Source organism: Sciurus vulgaris, assembly GCF_902686455.1.
Source record: "Sciurus vulgaris genome assembly, chromosome: 9".
Classification (NCBI taxonomy): domain Eukaryota; kingdom Metazoa; phylum Chordata; class Mammalia; order Rodentia; family Sciuridae; genus Sciurus; species Sciurus vulgaris.
In genome coordinates this window covers 107,780,930-107,801,190 of record NC_136469.1, presented here as the reverse complement: position 1 = coordinate 107,801,190, position 20,261 = coordinate 107,780,930, and the positions used below count along the sequence as shown (strand labels likewise).

Genomic DNA, 20,261 nt, shown 5'->3' with positions numbered 1-20,261 from the left:
TAATAATACAGGTGTGTCTTTGCTTCCCATCAGGATCATATTTCTATTTAGCAATCACAGACAATAGTCTGTACTAAACAAATTCAAACTTTTCCTTATTATTTATCTTATTTTCCTGCAAAAGTATAACCAGGATTGAAAGCACTTCTTTTGATTATAATGAAAAGCAAATCATTACTCTTTGTAAAATGTTTTAATCTAGCTCCATCTTCCCTAGCCGACTTAAAATGCAAGTATGTGCATGCATGCAAGCCTGTGTGTATGTGTGTGTTACTTGTTTAAATATGTTATTCATCATTAGTTTACCCCAGTATCAACTTTCTTCTCTACATTTGGACAATATCACAAAGAACCTATTAAATAATCAAATTATCTCCTGGTCCTCATATTGCAACTTCCCTACGTCACACATAATTACATCTATCAATAATCCTTGTGTTGCCTCACAACTCCAAATCCACCCTCCTTTGCCCTTCTTTGTGATACAAGTGTTGGGTCTGTCAATATTACTCCCTTGCCCACACATTCAATGTCACCCTTTGTCAACAGAAGGTTCTGGAGGGATACTCCAATGTCATAGCAAGAGAAGCGTGCTTCTCTTTCTGGTTCTCTGCCTGAGTCAGGTCCACTTTATTTGCCCAATTACAAAGGGTTGGCATATTTTGAGTTTCACTCACCAGGCAGGGTTTTCCTACAGACCAGCTTCAGCAGGTATGCTTACACTCCTTTCCAACAGCAGCTGCACATTCCTATAGCTGTGGTACAGTACCCTCTCCACTGAGATCTGAATTCACTTGCTTTGGGGGAAAGGGCTCTCTCCCAAGAACCCTGTTTCAAACTGATTCATGATGCTGCAACCCTCAAAGTGGATGCTACTTCTGAATTTTGTGATTCTATATTGCTTCTTATTTATTTATTTTTACTTTTGTAGTACTAGGGATTAAACTCAGGGGCACTTTACCCTTTTTTATTTTGCAACACAGTCTCACTAAATTGACCAGGATGGGTTGGAACTTGCAATCCCCCTCCCTCAGTGACTCAAGTTGCTGGGATGACATGCATGTGCCACCACACCTAGTTATTTCTTCTTTTATCCTTTTTATTATTTAACCATCTGTTACTAGTTAATAATTCTTTACACTGGATTTTCTCTGTTCAAATTCCTGTTGTAGTTTCTATCCTCTACATGAACCCTGATGAAACAGTACGTTCCCAATTATGGTTCTGAGATCATTTTGCTCCAAAATGATTATTGGTAAGACAGAGAAAACAAGGTGAACGAAGATGGCAATGAAGTAGGAAATCTGACATGACAAAAGAAATTTCATCGGCCAGAGGCATTAGGGGAAATGTATCATTAGAGAAAATGTCTAGGGCCTTCAAGTCTTTTCAGAGCCTAGGTTGATTTTGAATATGTATTTAATTTTGAAGAATTTCCTTACATAGGTACACAAACACACACACACACACACACATACACACACTCACACACATACCACTTGCACATACGTACTCCAAAATATACTAAGAAAACAAAAAAAAAATGAAAGCAACTGATTTAATTAAAAGTTGTCAACTGCAATTCCACTCAACCTAATATATAGTTGGGAGAGTAAGCATATTAAAATGTTACTGTATTTGTGGTAAGGACCCCAAAACGGGAAAGTACATTTTGAGCCTATTAAAATTTTTTAAAGTTTGAGGTTCAATTCACTGATTAGATCAAAGTATCTTGAATTAAATTCATATTTTAAATTTGTCCTGTTGCCAATAATGGCATGCCTAACCCCAGCTATAAAGCTTCAAATGTGTATTAGTCATTCCAAAAATAGATTAAAACAAAGAAAGGTAGAAGACTAGTCTAATGCATTATCACTAATGGGGAAAAATGTTTTTATTCCTTTTGCCAAAAATATATCATCTGAGTTTTTCTAGACTCCTTAAATACAAAACATGTCGTTAGACATGTTATATATTTATTTTTTATATTTTAGGCAAAATTATTCACTTTGTGAATAAAATATAATCAGTGCAGTAACTGTTACCACTAATATTCACAACACACACAAAAAGCTACAACATTGTAAACTTACTGATATTTTAAGATCTTATATTCTCTGCCTTTCTGTGTTGGCTAATAAGACACCAAAAATAATCATATGTGTCATTATTTATATAATATTCTGATAATTTTTCAATGTAGTATTTGATAAAACTTTGGCTCTTCCCACTTTAGTCTTCCTAGAGGTTAGCTGTTATTCTCACTGTATCTTTAATATCTGGGAGCATTTACAAGACTAATTAACAGTCAACCTATAACATTTGGAATATGTGCTGTTGCTAAATATGTCTCTGTCATTATTTCAAGATCCTGCCCACTTAAACTGACCTATGGAAAAAGGCAGATTAATATTTCAGTTCAGGGGCCAAGTGTATGGAGCAGTAGCAGAATGCTTGACTAGCATGGAAATTTTTTTTTAAAAGGAGAAAGATAATCTCAGGTCAAAATGTAAAATAAGGCAAGGGAGAGGGGAAGGTTATGCTGAACAGGGTTTTGCTGGTTTGGTTTTGTCCCTGGTATTCAAGAAGGGTGCCCAAGACCCAGAAGTATGGTAAGAGGGTGTGTGGGGAGACCTAAATCTTTATATGCTGAATTTGGTCCAATTAAATACCTGACAGGGTTTGTTACCCATCTCCTCCTCAAAAGTGAGACTCACCCCTCTACCAATAGCATCTCTCATTTCATCCACACAGCTCCATTTAAGGAAAGAATGGTGACATCAGATAGTGAGTAATTCTGATGGAAAAAGCAGATTCTTTAATGATGAAAGTGATATTTCTGCTCTCTAATGGAAAGGCAGGGATTTCCTGATAAATTGACTAATAATATTTATGAGTGTCTACACAAAAGAAAACAAAAAGAAAAATCTTTTTTTTTTTTTTTTAATCTAGATGGAAAATACTCAAACTTGTCAACTTTCCCCTTGGATTATCAGAGAGAGAGGGAAGAAACTGGGGAGAAATGACACAGTAGGGGATGGGTGGGTTAAAAAGGGACAAGAACATCTCCTTTCATTCTCATTCCCTGGGTCTTAAGGGCAATTGATCTCTAAAGAGGCATTGGGCCCTAGAGTGAAGGATCCCTGAGGGGCAAATGAATTTGTGGGCCACAAGCTTGCCAGGGAAGAAGCATAAAACAAACAAGAGACAGGTACATCAGGGGAATGCAAAGGCAAGCAAGTGTCAGTCACAGGATGTAGCGCAATCTAACAAGGTACCAATGAACAAAATTCCTATTAAATAGCACTATGGATAACAGTAGAAATTGGTGGACTGATTATTGAAAATTTCATCTGTAACCAGTAAATTATCTTTGGAGATCCCTAACCCGTCAGTTTCTAACACTCTAAATCAATTTCTCTCTCCTATCAATTTTGTTATAAAGAAAAATATGTAAAGGCCAGTTCCATAGAATCCAAGAATATCAACCTTCTAGTCTTTTTTTCTAGATTAATTTACATGTGCCTACCATGTATGCAGATTGTATGACAGGCACTCACCTAGCTCAGGCCCACTGGAAGTTTTCCAAGTATATCACTGACCATGATCACACCTTCTAAGAAGCAATTTTCTGTGAAGTTGTATAGACTCACAGAAGTTCAAGTATGTGCCTTCATACTAGAAAAATGTCTCAGTAGTGTGAATTTTTTAAAAAAGTTTGTTTACCACATTTTATCTAGGTAGATAAACTCTGAAAATAATAGAAAAAATAAAGAACTGGTACTGTGCTCCATAGAACAAACAAACTAATATCCTTAACTCTCTGTGTATTTGGGTAAACTACATAAACATATATAATTCTATAAAAATAAAACACTTTCTACTCTAAATTACCCCATACTACCCATCATATAAAGAAAAAATACTATTTAATAAAAAACTCACCATATCTGTATCTGAGACAGGGCCAAAACTGGTCACGTAGATGTTAGTGAAGACTTCAGTAATACTGTCTAATATAGGAAAAAGAGATTGAATACAGATTTTATATAGTGACAGCAATATCAGAGAGAAGGAGTCAAGTACAACACGGTATGGTTAGAAAGCTGGGTGATAAATTTAAGAACAACTCCTTTTTACTTTCTCTTCAATTTTCACAACCAATATAAAACTATACCTAGAAGTAATCTGACATTCTTACTGAGAATATGTACCTGACTAGAACTTTCAATTTTAAAATTATATTGCTCAGTATGAAGGGCTTCTTAGAAACCCATCTGAAGTAAACGAGTTAAAATAAATATATTACTGGTACTAACAATAAAAACAGTATTGCTTGATATAGTTCTAAATTTGATCTTTAAATATATCAACTGTCATTTCAAGATGGTAAGATTTATAGTTTATAAATTACTGTATTTTTCCAGAAAGCACAAAACAAACTGTTCATCACTACAAACATAATTTATATTATTATAAAAAGCTGTATTATTCAGTAATATAAAAATAAAAGCAAATAACTTCCATTAATCACAATGGATTACTTGCAGACAAGTTTACCTTTAAATGTATTTAAGACTGCCTGAAATGCTAAGATTGAATTTAATTCAATTCCAAAATTATGTAACTTATTAACTATACCACAATGAACTGAATTGCTTAATCAGGTGATTTAAATCTTTATTTTAAACAAAGCCAAATGACAATGAGAAAAGGTTCAAAGAAAGAACTTAAAACAAAAACCCTTTTGATGTTCTTATATGGAGGAAAACTACATTATTCATTTCTACCATCAAAAGCTGAAAGTCTCATCTTCTGTTGAATTTGTAATTTCACATAAATAATATTAAGAAATATTTTTCATATTCTACTGAAATCTATAATGATCTCAGAGAGAGAAATTTATCTGTGATATTGAGAACACTAAGACAAAAATTTTAAAACTAAAACCTATTTTTAAAATACATTACATACTACATACCACATATTCTTCACAGGACTAGAAATATAACAATTTCCATGACAAACCTGTGGGATAGATTCTTGGTTATCATCTCTAACCATGTGTACAATAATAAACCAAAATGTTAGCAAATGTGCCCAATGAACCACAGTTTAGTAGAGTAGAGAGAGCCAGGTTTTAGAACCCAGCAATCTGGCTCCTCAGTCCTCAGGCTAAACTAAAGCTTTGCACCACTGTCAAGGATAAACATGGAACTAAAAGTAGCTTCTTATTAACTACATATTTCTATACTACAATACCTTCTGCCAAAAGTACATAGTATGCCAATAAATCTGTTTATTTAACTTTATTTCACATACTATTTCAGGTCTAAAACTGTATTTATGAAATTCTATTATGGAATCCCTTTCAGACACATATTTGTAAAGTTATTCTCAGCTGCCACCTACCCCAAACACCTGCACAAGAGTCAGCTTCCCGAGCATGCAATGTGTGTAGTCCTGTGGGAACCCTGCTCAAAAGAATACTGAGTTTGGTTTAATGTTCTGTTTCTGCTCTCTTCAAATTATCTTTATTTTTTAACAAAAGTCCTGTATTTTTATTTTGAACTGGACCTCACAAGTTATGTTGCTAGTTCTGTATATAAATTATGTATGCAGTTGGAAAAAAATCATGAAAATGAAGCTCAAAGTTTTTTTTTTTCATCTTATTTATGCCAAATCAATCATGCTAGTGCATTTATTCAATAAACAATCGAAGGAAACTTCAGTCATTACAGATATTGACTTTAAATGTTTTAGAGAAGAGAAATTAAAATGTTAAGGGAGTTTGACCCAAAATAGGCAAGCAAAATTATTTTCTTTAGTCGGAGTAATACAGTTAAAGAGAACAGATGACCAAAATGTGTGGCTGTGCTGATGCTAAGGATGGGAACAACATTCACTACCTGCCAAATGGAAAGCAAAGGGTGAGAGGACTGTGTCAGGACCTAGTGACCACCATGAACTGTCAGCTAAGAAGTGGGGAGAGAAATAAGGTTATCCTTGAAGATGTAAATAAGAAGAGAAACAACTAAAGATGCAAAATAGAGATAAACAAAATTAACTTCAGGAAAGAAATGATTCCAAGGTTTATTGACTTCCTAAATATAGCTAAAAATATATCACTGGAAGGGACAGTCTCCTGCCATCCAAGTTCAATACTAGGAAAATCAACAAGGCAACCACTGATCATGAATATCATACAGCTGTCTAAGCCTGGGAAAGGGCCCTTGGTAAAGAGATTTTGAGAATTTCAGTCTGGTCTATGCACAGACGGGTCAAAAAACAACACAGATTAGTGAAATACTTTAGTGTGATGATGACAAATAACTGGCACATCTAACACTACTCTCCGTGTTTCTGTTTCAGAGTTCAATCTTTTGGTTTGGAGTTTGGCAAGAAAAGGGAGGGGAAGGAGTGAAAGATGATATCTTATGAAAGTATGCTATGTGTAGATGTTGTGACACTGATTTGTCTATCTTCTGTTTATGTTTCTCATGTCTGTTTTCTCATGTTGATTTAGAATAGGGCAAAACTGTGCCACTAATTTGTTACAATATTCTAATTTATTGTACACATGTGTGTCAAAAAGTAAACAAAAAAACTAGTCAAGAATCAACCTTGGTCTTTCTGCCTTTTAGGAGCCATGAGTTGCCCTCTTCAGCCCTGATCACTCTTGTACAGATCACCCAACTGTGGACCTGGCTCAAAGTCTTTACACTGGCCATTATCTTTACTCTGTAATTCTTGGTTAATTGCTTTTCTACCTTTAAGTCTCAATTTAAATGTTTTCACTATGCCACCTAGCTAATGTAAGTCCTCTTATCCAATTTCCCATCTTTGACACTATTTTTTTAAGACTCTTTTGAACTTGCCAGTATTTTCATGCTTAAATATATTTTTCACTTGTTTTTTTTTTTTGTTGTTGTTGTTGTTTTGTACTTGTCACATCTACTCAACCAGGATCCATGCTCCTTACAGGACAGGTACTGTGTCATTTCCTTTTATCTTCATGTTACAAGTGCTTACTATATGGTCTGTCATGTATTAGCTGTTATATATTTGAATAAGAAAATCAGTTCTCATTATAGTTCTTATAGAAGATCTGTCTGCTCCCAGGGTATTCCATGAACACTGAAAATGGTCATGCATAATTGTCACTACACATAAGGAAAAATCACTTATTTGTGAAGGTAGAGCCCCAAACTTCTCATTGACATAGGCAGGTTGAAAGTTTAGGTAATAGATTCCCAATGAAGTAACAGAACAAAAAATTGATTCTAATCAATTTTGGCAAAATCTTTGATGAAGATGGTTGTTGAATAAATCATATTATTGTCTGTACTTTTCTGAATGTCTGAAATATTTCACAGCAACAAAAATGTCCCTGAAGGATATCCACAATCAATATATGAATAATTTCATGAAAGGCTTAAATTAATTCATGAAAAACTGTTCCTAAGTAATGCAGTATGCAGTAACAAATAAAGCTTTTTTTTTTACAAAATCCTCTGCAAAACTATTTTGTGCAACTAATATTTTTTATTCCACAAGATTCACTTAAGGTAGATCTTTGAGAATAAAGAGCAAGTGAGGCAAAAATCTCTGCCTGTAAAGAATTCACAACATAACAGGGAAAATCATTAAATAATATCGTTCAGTAAATGGGTGCTGTAACTAAGAAGATAGTATATACATGCTCACAGAAGCAGCTTGGAGAAAGACATCTAGGTAATTGTCAGCCTTTGGTGATTTTCAAGGGTGGTAAACATCCCCTGAGTCAATGAAGTGACTGAAAGATATTCCAGGCAGGGAAGCCTCTGTGAGGAAAGGTCAAGTTACACAAATAGCTACTTTCAGCTTATGACCACGGTTAGCCTGTGCAGACGAGGGACGTATCAGGTTGAAAAGAAGTTGTGTCAAAAAAGACCTGATGTTTGCTGGGCATGGTGGCACAGGCCTGTAATCCCAGAGGCTTGGGAGGTTGAGGCAGGAGGATCCAGAGCTAAAAGTCAGCCTTGGCAACAGTGAGGCACTAAGCAACTCAGTGAGACCCTGTCTCTAAATAAAATACAAAACACCTGAGTTCAATCCTCAGCACTTTCTCAAAAGAAAAAAAAAAAAAAAAAAAAAAAAGACCTAATGTGCCACAATGATGAAAATATCTGCACCATCTTCATGGCAGTGAGATTCCCTGGGGGGACTGTGCATTGGAGAGTAGTGTCTGTGTTGGAAACGCTACATTACATTTACTACAGAGGACAAGCTGAGTCAGAGGAAACTGGAGACAGTATACAGTATATTTCAGTATAGAAGGAGTACAACTATAAAAGTAACAGCAAAAAAAAAAAAAAAAAAAAAAAGGATAGGATAAATGAAAGGAAAACCTTGTTAGGTTTTAAAAGTGATATTATTAAAATAGGCCCTTTTGTTGGACCATTAGCAAATCTTGAGTGGCTGAAAATGAGCAATTTTAGTAGAACTACCTGTTTTAGCATAAAATAAATGAAAGAGGGTTGGAAAGCAAATGGGTGGTAAAGAACAAGAAGAGAATAAGTATAAATTATTCTTTTTAAAAAAAATTGTCAAAAAAGATTTTTGATGAACTGTACAGGGTAATGTAATATATAATAGCAATTGAATTTTCCAAACAAAAATTTATAACATGTGTTAAGAATAATATCATCTCTTTCATAAATGATTCATGGACATTTGATATATGCATATTCTTTGCATCAAGTCTCCTTTCCTCCCTGAAAACATGTTTTACTTTATTTTCTCCAGAAATATATAATAGAAATGGAATCATAAGAACATTTCAGAGAACTTTTATATGCATCAGAAATAGTTGTTGATCTGTTGTTTTATCTAACCAGTAGCTCTGTTATTCTAGGAATGCAAAATACATTCTTTAGAAAAATTCTGTCTCCTCCATTTCAATGACATGGAATCCAGTGGAACTGTAACCTGAACCATAGACAGTTGCATGAACGAGTTTCTGAGCACAAAATCATCTGCATATTAGAAGAAAGAAAATGAACTCCTTTATTTGACAGTAAATTTTAGTATGTTGACCAATCTTTAATAATTATATGAAGTAGTAAGGAAAATGGAAGGCTTTTATTTTATTGTTATTTTTTTTTTTTTTAGATTTATGTTCACAGCAATACATTCATTATAGCACTTCCCAAAATAAGTTAACCATATAGATGGGAAGGAAACTATCTGGTTCTCCAAATCCCTACGTATGGTTTTGATTTGAGATCCCTGTCTGTGTTCTCTTCTCATGCGTTTAAGATTGAAAATCTAGCAGTGCTCTTTCTTCACGGCCCTTTAGAATTTTCCTTTGGTGAATTCTGAAGCTATAATTTTTCTTTGCTAATCTCTCTCACCCCTTCTCTAATCTTTTACTCTTATTTTCTTATAGTCTAAATAGCTACTAAAGGAGTCTGGGAATGTGGCTCAATGCTAGCACACTTGCCTAGCCTGCTCAAGGTTCTGGGTTTGATCCCCATCACCACCAAAAGAAAACACAAATAGTAGAACTAAATAGCCACTGAGAAGTGAGCAAAAGGTTGGACCAGTCTACTGATTCAAAAACACTGCAGTTACAATATTACAATCTGACTGTGAAGATGGAATGAGGATTTTTTTTTTTAACCATTTAAAAGGCTAACCAGCTTTGTTGTTTTCAATGATTCATCATGGTTGGCTATGTAGTTTTCAAAACAATTGAATATAGCCATGGTTTGTTGTTATTATTATTTTAACCTTTTCAATGAGGTTCAAACGTTTCATTCTACTTTAAAATTATAACCATTTATTTATTATGTTTACTATTTGAGGTTTATAGCTACTAATATAGTACACACAGCACATATGTGGCTATGTAAATTAAATTTCAATTAATTAAAATTAAATAAAGTTAAAAATTCAGTTCCTAACTCTCACTAGCTACACTTTATCATATGTAGTTACAGTTACCATATTGGAAAGCACAACTGGACATATTTACTACTGTAGGAGATTCCACAAGATACTACTAGTTTATATTCTCCCACTAAACATCAAGTTACATGACCACAGAGTTGTTTGCTCAGAAAAGTAAAACCACAGCATAGAATGATACTTGATATTGTATATGTTATTAGTAAATCCTTGTTGAATACATCTGTAAATAAATTTTGCTCTGAGTTCACAGAGTTACTTAAAGTAGACAAAGCCTCTGCTACCACGAAATTATGCGAAACTCAAATTAATAAACACTGCATACATACTACATGCTACAAGAGCACATTACAAATGAAAACTCCTCTTGGAGACACTCGTCGCAGGACACCAAAATCTCTTGATTTTATTCCTACCTCACAGATTGCTCCTCTGAATCATTCACTCCTGTCTCTTCAACCTGTAATATTAGAATGTCCCAACTCTCAGGTTTTGGTCTTAATTTACCCTCACCTCTTTTTATGATTTATTTAATTTATTCAAGAATTCCTGATTTTCTATTTTCAGTCTAGAGCTTTCTTCTGAAATGTGGACTTCTATACCTAATTTTCTGCAAAAATTTCCACATGGTTATCTAATGTATTTTTCCAAACTCATCAGGTCTCAAACAAAACTAACTTTCCTCCTTGAAATCAAATGCATTTTACAGTCTCCCCCACAATGTTTGGTGGTTATTCCATCCCTCTTACTATAGATCTTGGCTTTATCTACAACTTCTTTCTTTACAAGAGTAAACCTACATGATATGAATTCACTCTTTTAAAATGTACAATGGAGGGAATTTTAGTATATCACAAAGTTGTGCAACATCATTATTATCTAAATTTAGAACCTTTTTATCACCAGAACAAACTGTATCCATTATCATCATTCCCTATTCTTGTATCTCCCAGGCTTTGGCAACTACTAATTAAGTTTGTGTCTCTAAGGATTTGTCTATTCTGTAAATTTCATTATAAATAGAATCACTTGAATTCCTCATTTTTAGAGTTTTTTAATTATAAATGTGTATTAGATTTCGTCTAATAGTTTCTCCACATCTAGTCAGATGATCATGAATCATTTCCCTTTATTCTGTTAACATGGTATGTAAAATTAACTTTGTGTTCCTGGAATCAATCCCACTTGATTTGGTGTATAATTTTTGCATGCCACTAGATGTGATTTGTAGTATTTTGTTAAGTATCATTTGTCTTTAGACATAAGAGATGTTGATCAGCTGTTTTATTGAGATTTGTGTGCTGGTTGTAATACTGAAGTAATACTGGACTAATGAAATGAGTTGGGAAGTGTTCTCTCCACTTCTATTTTTTAGAAGACTTTGTAAAAGATTAGTGTTAATTATTTAAATATTTGGTTAAATTCATGAGCAAAGGCATCTGGGCCTGGGTTTTGCTTTGTGGGAAAGCGTTTTGTCATTAATTCAATCTCTTTATTTGCAAATCTATTCAAGTTTTCTAATTATTTTCTCAGCTAGTATTGGGAGTTTGTGCCTTTCTAAGAATTTGTCTTTATATAAGTAATGAATCTGTTGTCATACAAATGCTCAGTTTTCCTTACAGTATTTCAGTAAGAACAACACTTACACTCTTTGGTTTAGTAACTTGAAGTCTTTGTTTTTCTTGACTAAAGGTCTGTCAGTTATGTTGATATTGTCAAAGAAACAAATTTTAGTTTATTGGATTTTCTTATTGGTTTGTACTTTCTATTCATTACTTTTCTTTCTAACATTTCTTATTTCTTTTTTCTCCTTGTTTTGAGTCTGCAGTTGACAAATTTTGGATAATGAATCAAGATGTTTCTCTTTCTTTAATATAATCATTTATAAGCACAAAACATTACTATCACTATATTCTCTAAATTTTCTATGCAGTGACTTCATTTTCACTCATCCAGAAGTATTTGGAAATTCTGTTTTTGATTTGTTACCTGAGTCACTGTTTTATGAGTATACTGAGTATACTGTAAAAGTCCACATATGTGCTAATTTTTCTTTTTGTTTTTGATTTGTAACTTTAATCCTTTCTGGTTGAAGAACATATATTTTATGATTTGAATATAAATTTATTAAACTTGAGTTTGGATATAATATGTAATCTATCCTGGAGAATGTCCATGTGTACTTAATAAAAATATGTATTCTGCTATCATTGATGAAGTATTATATTGGTTTACATTGTTCTTTAAGACCGATTTCCTTATTGATTTTCTAGTTGTTTTATCATTAATAAATGTCAGATATTAAAGGTTTCAAAGGTTATTGTTGAAATATGTTTCTCCAACTATTTTCTACTTTTGCTATCTTTATATGCTATTCTTTTCTTTTTTGTTACATAGGTAATTTCTAGTATATTATTTTAATTTCCCTGTTTTTTTTTTTTTTTTTTCTTTCTGTTATCATGTTTTGTACCATTTCACTAATGGATGCCCTGGGAATTACAAAATGAAATCTTATCTTTAAATTGTCTAATTTGCTAGGCATGGTGGTAAACACCTGTAATTCTAGCAGCTCATGAGAATTAAGACAAAAAGTATTCAAGTTCAAAGCCAGCCTTTGAACTGAGCAACTCAGCAACTCAGTAAGACCCTATCTAAAAGAAATACAAAAAGGGTAGGGAATGTAGCTCAGTAGTGAAACACCCATGGGTTAAATATCTAGTACTAAAAAAAAAAAAGAAAGTCTAATTTGAATTAATACTGACTCATTAATAGTAAACAAATTTTGCTCCATTTATCATTCATTCCATGTATTCCTCATATATGCAATTTGTGTAACAGTAATACATCTTTATATATATTAAACTTATCAACACTGTATATTTCTTAGTTTAGGCATCCTTTTTTAGATGAAATAGAAAAAAAACTTATACCTTTATTTATACTATTATGTAATTACTTTTAGAAGTACTTTTTATCTTTTTATTTGAACTCAAGTTACTTCCTAGTTTCTTTATTTAAGTCTAAAAGACTATCTGTAGTATTTCTTTAGGGCATATCTGCAGTGACAATGTTTTCAATTCTTTACATTCTTTATATTCCTTACTTTCTTTAAATTTCTTTTCATTTTTTTTCCTTCATATCTTAATTTCTCCTTTATTGTTGAAGGATAGTTTTGCTGGGTATAACATTGTTGGTTGACTTTTTCTTCAAGCAATATTTATATGTTCTTCTGCTGTTTTTTGTCTTTATATAGTTATTTTTTCATATACAGAATTTCTGTTGTTCTACTGAAAAACATATATATAATACATATCTTTTTTTATAATGACAATGGTCTTTTGTAACTTTTTTTATTGTAAACCAATGGGATACATGTTGTTTCTCTGTTTGTCCATGGAGTAAAGGCATACCATTTGTGTAATCATAAATTGACATAGGGTAATATTGTTTGATTCATTCTGTTATTTTTTCCCTTCCCCCCACCCCTCCCACCCCTCTTTTCCTTCTATACAGTCCTTCCTTCCTCCATTCTTGTCCCCCTCCCACCCCCATTATGTGTCATCATCTGCTTATCAGTGAGATCATTCATCCTTTGGTATTTTGAGATTGGCTTATCTCACTTAGCATGATATAATACATATCTTTTAATTTTATTTTAGTGAAAAATCATTTTTATACCTTCATTTTATTCTTTTGACATTTTTTTCCCTTTAGTTGTTTGAATGAATTAGATTTAAAAAAGGTTATTAAAGTTGTTATCTAGAAAGTTTCTTAAGGACTGCTTGCATTGATTCATGTTTGTTCTGTATATGGAACACACTTTCGTATTTTTTTTCCATAAGTCACATTTTTGATTGAAAACTTGAAACTTTAAATATTATAATATGGTAATTCTAAAGATCAGAAATCTCCCATCCTCCAGGGTGCATGTGCGCTGCTGTTGCTTTTAGCTGCTATGGCTTGTTTTGTTTGTTGGGTTTGGTTTTGTGTTTAATGATCTCAGGAGACTGTTTCTGTAAAGACTATTTCATGTTTATCTTTGAAGTCACTGAAATCTCTTTTCAAGTAGTTTAATGGCCAGGTCATGATAACTCAGGGATTTTCTTAAATGACTTGAAACAATAAGTCTTCCAGCCTTTGTTAAAGGTTCTGGGTTGGGAGTTGGTATAGGGGATCCTTTCAATCCTCCAAAACACAGCGAACAGTTTATGACTCTGCCTTTGCCTTCCCTTCTTCCCTGCATAGAGCCTCAAGATCATACCAAGTCGAAAGATTAGGTCTTTCTTGGGTTTTCCTAAGTTATGTGCAAGAGTTCTGCACTTGATTGTGGATTTTTAAATTCTTAGAAATACATTTGAGATTTTTAAAACCCACTATTATCATCTTTTAAAAAATTTTTATTTGTTCTAATTTGTTGTACATGACAGTAGAATGTATTTATATATTTTGATAGATCGTACATAAGTGGAGTGTAATTTCTTATTTTTATGATTATACATATTGTAGGATCTCATCAGTCAGGCAGCCATATATGTACATGAGGTAATAATGTCTGTTTCACTCTACTGTTCTTCCCACCCCCTACCCCTTCTCCTCCCTTCACTCCCCTCTACCTAAGCTAAAGTAACTCTATTCTTCACTATCCCCCTCTTTGTGAATTAGCATATGCATATCAGAAAAAACTAGCTAAAATATGGAACCAACCTAGATGCCTTTCAACAGATGAATGGATAAAGAAAATGTGGCATATACATACAGTGGAATACTACTCAGTTTTAAAGAAGAATGAAATTAAGGCATTTGCTGATAAATGGGTGGAGTTAGAGAATATCATGCTAAGTGAAATAAGTCAAATCCACTATTATCATCTTAATCCCCAGGTTTTCCTTGTAATTTTTTTACCCAGTTCTTGTTAACCACAATTGGTGACTCTATTAAAATAGATGTGACCTTACACAATGGCTGCTAACATTTTTTTTTTTTTTTTTCTGAAAAATGTCTTGGGAATAGTGCTTTCCACACAGAGGGAGTCAATTTAGATAAAGGGAAGTCCCCTGAGAATGAACACACTGGTCAACCAGTGGAAGTGGTTTGGGGATGAAGCTTTGGGGGAATCTCTAAAACCATTATTTACCCTCCAGCAGATCCTCTGCTGCTGCTTTATAGTTGAACAGTTGCAAGAATGTTGTTCTTTTATGTCACACTTGGAATCACAGAAAAGGTAGCCAGATGATAAAAGTTCAAACACAACAAAGCTCAATTTACTTACTGACAGTCAGCCAGTATCCTCACAACTATTCCTGAGTTGTTGCAAATCTATTGCTAATTTCCAGAGTTTTGAGAAAGTTAATTATATAATTTTTGCCATTGCTCTTGTTGCTTTTATGTAGGAGCAGACTTTTGCAGGTCCTTTCTCTGCCACTCCACAAAGGTTTTTCCACAGCCTCTTCTTAACTCATAAATCAGAATGTGCCACATCTCTTCAGAAAACCTTAGAATGGCTTCTTCTCTCACCCAGAAAAATAGCTTTAGCTATTGGATTCTTGACCTACACAACACTTCATGATCAAACCCAGCTACTTGTTGTGTTTCTTTTCTTGCCACTGTTCTCGCTAGGCTCTGCCTCACCGATGTCCTGGGTTTTCAACAAGATGTTCTCCTCTGTTGGGTATGACTTGATCCCAGTCACTATGAAGCCTACTCTTTCCTCACTTATTTAAGTATTTTTGTATTTACTTAATTTATTTATACAAACATTAGTGTCAGATCAACTACCTGCCAGACACTTTCTAAGCATTTAGTAAATACTTAATATTTAAGTCCTTGTTCTGGAGTCACTCTTTTTTTTTTTTTTTCTTTTCAATGAGTCAAAACAGAGCACTTTAATTCAAATTGTACCTTCCCTGCACCCCTAGGATTTTCAATCTTTCTTATCTTGTTCCTCTTCACCCCCTTTTCCATAGAAATGATAACTTCAACACTCCCTGAAATTTACTTAAATTTTATCTGCATTGCTTACAATAAAAGCTATGAGAAAGCAGGAATAGTTGTCTCTTTGGTTTACTGATGTATTTCTAGAACATAGTAGGTTCTAAATGAATAAAAATCAGTCACTTGGGCTGACTCAGCTTGGCATAAGGAGGGCAGAATTGGAATTGGGTTCTTTTACCAAATTATATATTGATGATTTAAAAAAAAATGCATTATAGGGATCTAAGAAAAGCATGCAGATTGGTGAAGACACAGAATTCCAAGGTTTTACCAGCATAAAAGAAACTCTATATTCAAAGATTCTGAAATGGAAACTAATTGAATTCTATAAGGAAGTGAAATAAAGCACAGTAAGAAAACAGATAAGAAAAATAGTATGATGTCGATTTACAGAAATAGACACAATGAAATCTTGTGTGCTTCATAATTGGGCAGTGTTGAACAGGTAGATTCTCTGTGAAATATAACTATACCTACCTCACAGACTTGTTATACAAATTAAATGAATTAATTTATGAGATCACTATAGCAGACACATAGAAATACAACAGTGTTTCCCATTGAGTTACATCTGTATCTACTAAGGGAGCCTTTGTTCCTAATAAATAATCACTGGACAAATTACCTATCATGTGTGCATGTAAGTTTCTTCTTCTCTAAAGCCTGAAAAACACAATAACAACTTCACTGGATCCGTTTGGAGATTAAGGCCTGCAAGAAGTATAAAACAGTACCAGATAATAATGTTCCATAATGTTAGCTATTATTATAGCACTGTTATGACAGACTATACCTGGAGTCTAAGAAGTAGGTGAATTAGATTAGAATCCAGACCAAGAAGGAAAAAAGAGCACAGTGCTAACATTTAAAGAACTCATAAAAAGAAATGAACCAGGAAATTAAGCAAGGGAAAAAAAATCCAGAGAGGGAGTAGAATCAAAAGAAGAGAATACAGTGTCCCAAAGACCAAAGATAAGAGTGTTACAAAGGTAATTTACACTTCTGTGAAGAAGGGAATACAGACAAAGCTGCTGGCAATTCACACAATTTTGAGGACCAAAAAAATTGCCGGAGTTAGAGATCTGTGAGGCATTCAGAGAGTAAAGAATGTGTGCAAAGGCCAATTTAGAGAGAGAAAGTGAGATAAGAGGAGCGATTAGAGTGATTTTAAAGAAATTTTTAGAAGTTTATGAGGGAGAAGAGTGTTCTAGTAAAGGAACAAGACAGGGAAAAAGAACAGTTATTTTATTTTTCTTGTTTCAGGAGGAATATAGTTAAGCATATGGCAATATATGCAGAGAGGACCCAGGCAGAAAGGGAGATGCTGAACACATGGGAGAGAGAACAGAGCAATGGTGAAAGAAAATTCCTGAGTAAACATTCAGGACATTTATTAAAGAGGACTGGAAATAGAGACATGGGGGGAACAAGAAGGAGGAATGGGAGAATATCCTTGATTTTATTAGGAATGAGTAGTAAGAAATAAACCCACACATCTACAGTCAATTGACTTCCAACAAAAGTGCCAAGAAAACACAGAGGTTCCAAAATCAGACAATGAGGAAAAACAGTTTCCTCAGTAAATGATGGAAAAATTAACTACCCAGATGGAAAGAATGACATTGGACTCTATCTAACCCCTCATACAAGAAACAACTCGAAATCAATTAGACATAAACATGAGCTATGAAACTATAAAACTACTCAAAGAAGTTATAGGGAAAAGCTACATAGCATTGTGATCTGGGCAATGATTTCTTGCACATGAACCAAAAAGCACAAACAATGAAAGCAAAACTGGACAAATGCATCATACTAAAAAACCTTCTGAAAATGAAGCAATTAACAGTGAAGAGACATAACAGAATGGGAGAAAATATTTGCTAATTATACACCAGATAAGGGGCTCATACACAAAACTATAAGAAAACCGAACAACCAAATAATGAGACGATTAATGACCCTATTTAAAAATGAGCAAAGGACCAAAATAGACATTCCTCAAAAGAAGACATACAAATGGCCAACAAACATTAAAAAAAAAAAAAAAAAAATCCTCAGTTTCACTAGTCATCAGGGAAATGCAAATTAAAATAACAGTGAGATTTTCCATCACACCTATTAGAATTGTTATCACACAAAAATAAAAAGATAACAATTTTAAACAAATGGAAAGGAGTTTTTATGTCTAAAAATAGAGAAGCTAAAGAAGTTCCTGAAGAGAAATTTCTAGTTATGTGATACCTTTTAATTCTTATCATAATACATAATGTTTTCAAATTAAAAGTTTGATACTTTAAAAATCATATTAACAATATTTAAAATATTAATATTAAAATATCATATATATCTATGAAACCAATGTTGAATCTACAGTCAGTTCCTTGTCCATATCTTGTCGATAATTCTGATTCTTCTACACGTGGTGCTTTGTTGAAAGCTCTTGCAATTCTCTGCCTGAGGATTCTCTGGTTGCAAGTGCTCTTGGGAGTAACCATCAACCAGTGATTGATGAGAGATGCAAGACACAGATCTCCACTTTCTCTCCCCCTAAGTGGAAACAATGCTGAGGCCTGGTCTACACCATTTGCCAGAGGTCCTCAGAGGGATTAAACTCCCATTATCCTCAGCAGTTGCTTGCTCATTAAACTACCTTGTCTTGGTTTCCAGGGGTCACTTCACCATCCCCTCTGATAGTTCCTTCTGACATCATTTCTCAAATAAGTTCACATCTCAGCATGCTTCTGAGTGAAACCACACCAAATGCATGTATTTTTTAATTACCATAAGGAAGAATGACACTAGGTACAGTTGCAAGAAAGATATTAGTTGTATTCACTGGAGCTAACCATCCAGGCAGTAAGATATATTGTCTTCACACCTGTAATTTAGATATTAATAGTGATGTCAATGAAGACAAGAGTTTACAATACTCAGAGTAAATCAAACCATAGATGACATCCTTTCAAGATTTGGATGCTAATAGTTTTGTTCCTCATGTGTCGTAACTAGAATGTCATGCACACGTTTTAAGACAAGTTAGTCATTGCTGTGCTTTGCTTTACTCTCTTAGCAACAACATAGAAAGTTTCCTTCCTAAGATGATTCTTATAACACCTACGTGTGTCATTTGTCATCAATCAATTTCTGTCAGTCAACAAATACTGATTAAGTGACTTCTGTGAACATGGTACTTAGTGTTCCATACTAAAAGTTGAAATGTTAAATTTGGTAATTCAATTTGCCTTTATTCTAGCACAAAAGAATTCTTGTACCTTACTAAATTACCCTACTCTCAACAGACACTCAACATATATGTGATAAAAAAGATGACTCAAACAATATAGTGCTGCATTTGGAGGCTCAAAAGCACCCATAAAAGCAAGAAGAATTAAGAACAGTAAGAAAACCAGCATACATTTTGTTTTGGTACATCTTCATGTATTCTGATTATTGTAGTTTTGTTTGTTTAACTTCATTTTTTTGATAAATAAAACTGCATTGATTGGGCATAATGAATAATGAAGTATCTGAAAAAATATCAAGAAAGCAACCCTACATAAAATGGCAGAAAAAAAATTAGGAACAAACAGAGGTAAATGATCAATATACTAAAAACTATAAAACATTGATCAAAGAAATTGAGAGTAAAATAAATGAATGGGAACAATATCCTCTGTTCATGAATGGGGAGAATTAATATTGTTTAAATAGTCCTACTACCCACAGTGAGATACAGATTCACTAATATGATTCCTACCAAAATTCTATTCACTCCTCACAGAAATAAAATATAATCTTAAAATTGTATGTACCTACAAAAACCCAGCATACCCAAAGCCATCTGTACCAAAGAATAAGCTGGTAAGTAGGGCCTCACCCTACTTAACTTCAAAATATTCTACAAAGCTATAGAAATCAAAACAACATTATTAAATTAATGGGAAAAAAAAAAGTCTTATCAACTGACGAGTAAACTTACCCAGAAATAACTGCATCATCTATAGTCAACTGACTTTCAACAAAGGTTCCAAGAACACACAATGAGGAAAAAGTCTCCTCAATAACTGATGTTAGAGAAACTAATTACCCACATGCAAGAAGACGGACTGAGTCCTAAGCTCACCCTAAGAAAGAATCAGCCCAGACTGGATGAACCAATATTGAGTAAAACCAACCAGTCATTGGATGAAACTAAAATGTAAGACCTGAGGTTGCAAAACTACTAAGAGAAAACACAGGAAACATCTACACAGCATTGATCTGGACAATGATTTCTTTCACATAAACCCAAAAGCACAAAATACAAAAGCAAAACA

General features: G+C 33.5%; 1 protein-coding gene across 1 annotated transcript in view; it reads right to left on the bottom strand.

Moving 5' to 3' along the window:
- The window catches only part of LOC306669564 (gamma-aminobutyric acid receptor subunit alpha-2), a 119,916-nt gene that overhangs the window by 58,339 nt on the left and 41,316 nt on the right, over positions 1 to 20,261 (bottom strand). Inside the window, exon 4 of the mRNA XM_079153604.1 lies at positions 3,946 to 4,013. Coding sequence (XP_079009730.1) covers positions 3,946 to 4,013 — 68 coding nt within the window. The remainder of the gene's footprint in view (positions 1 to 3,945; positions 4,014 to 20,261) is intronic.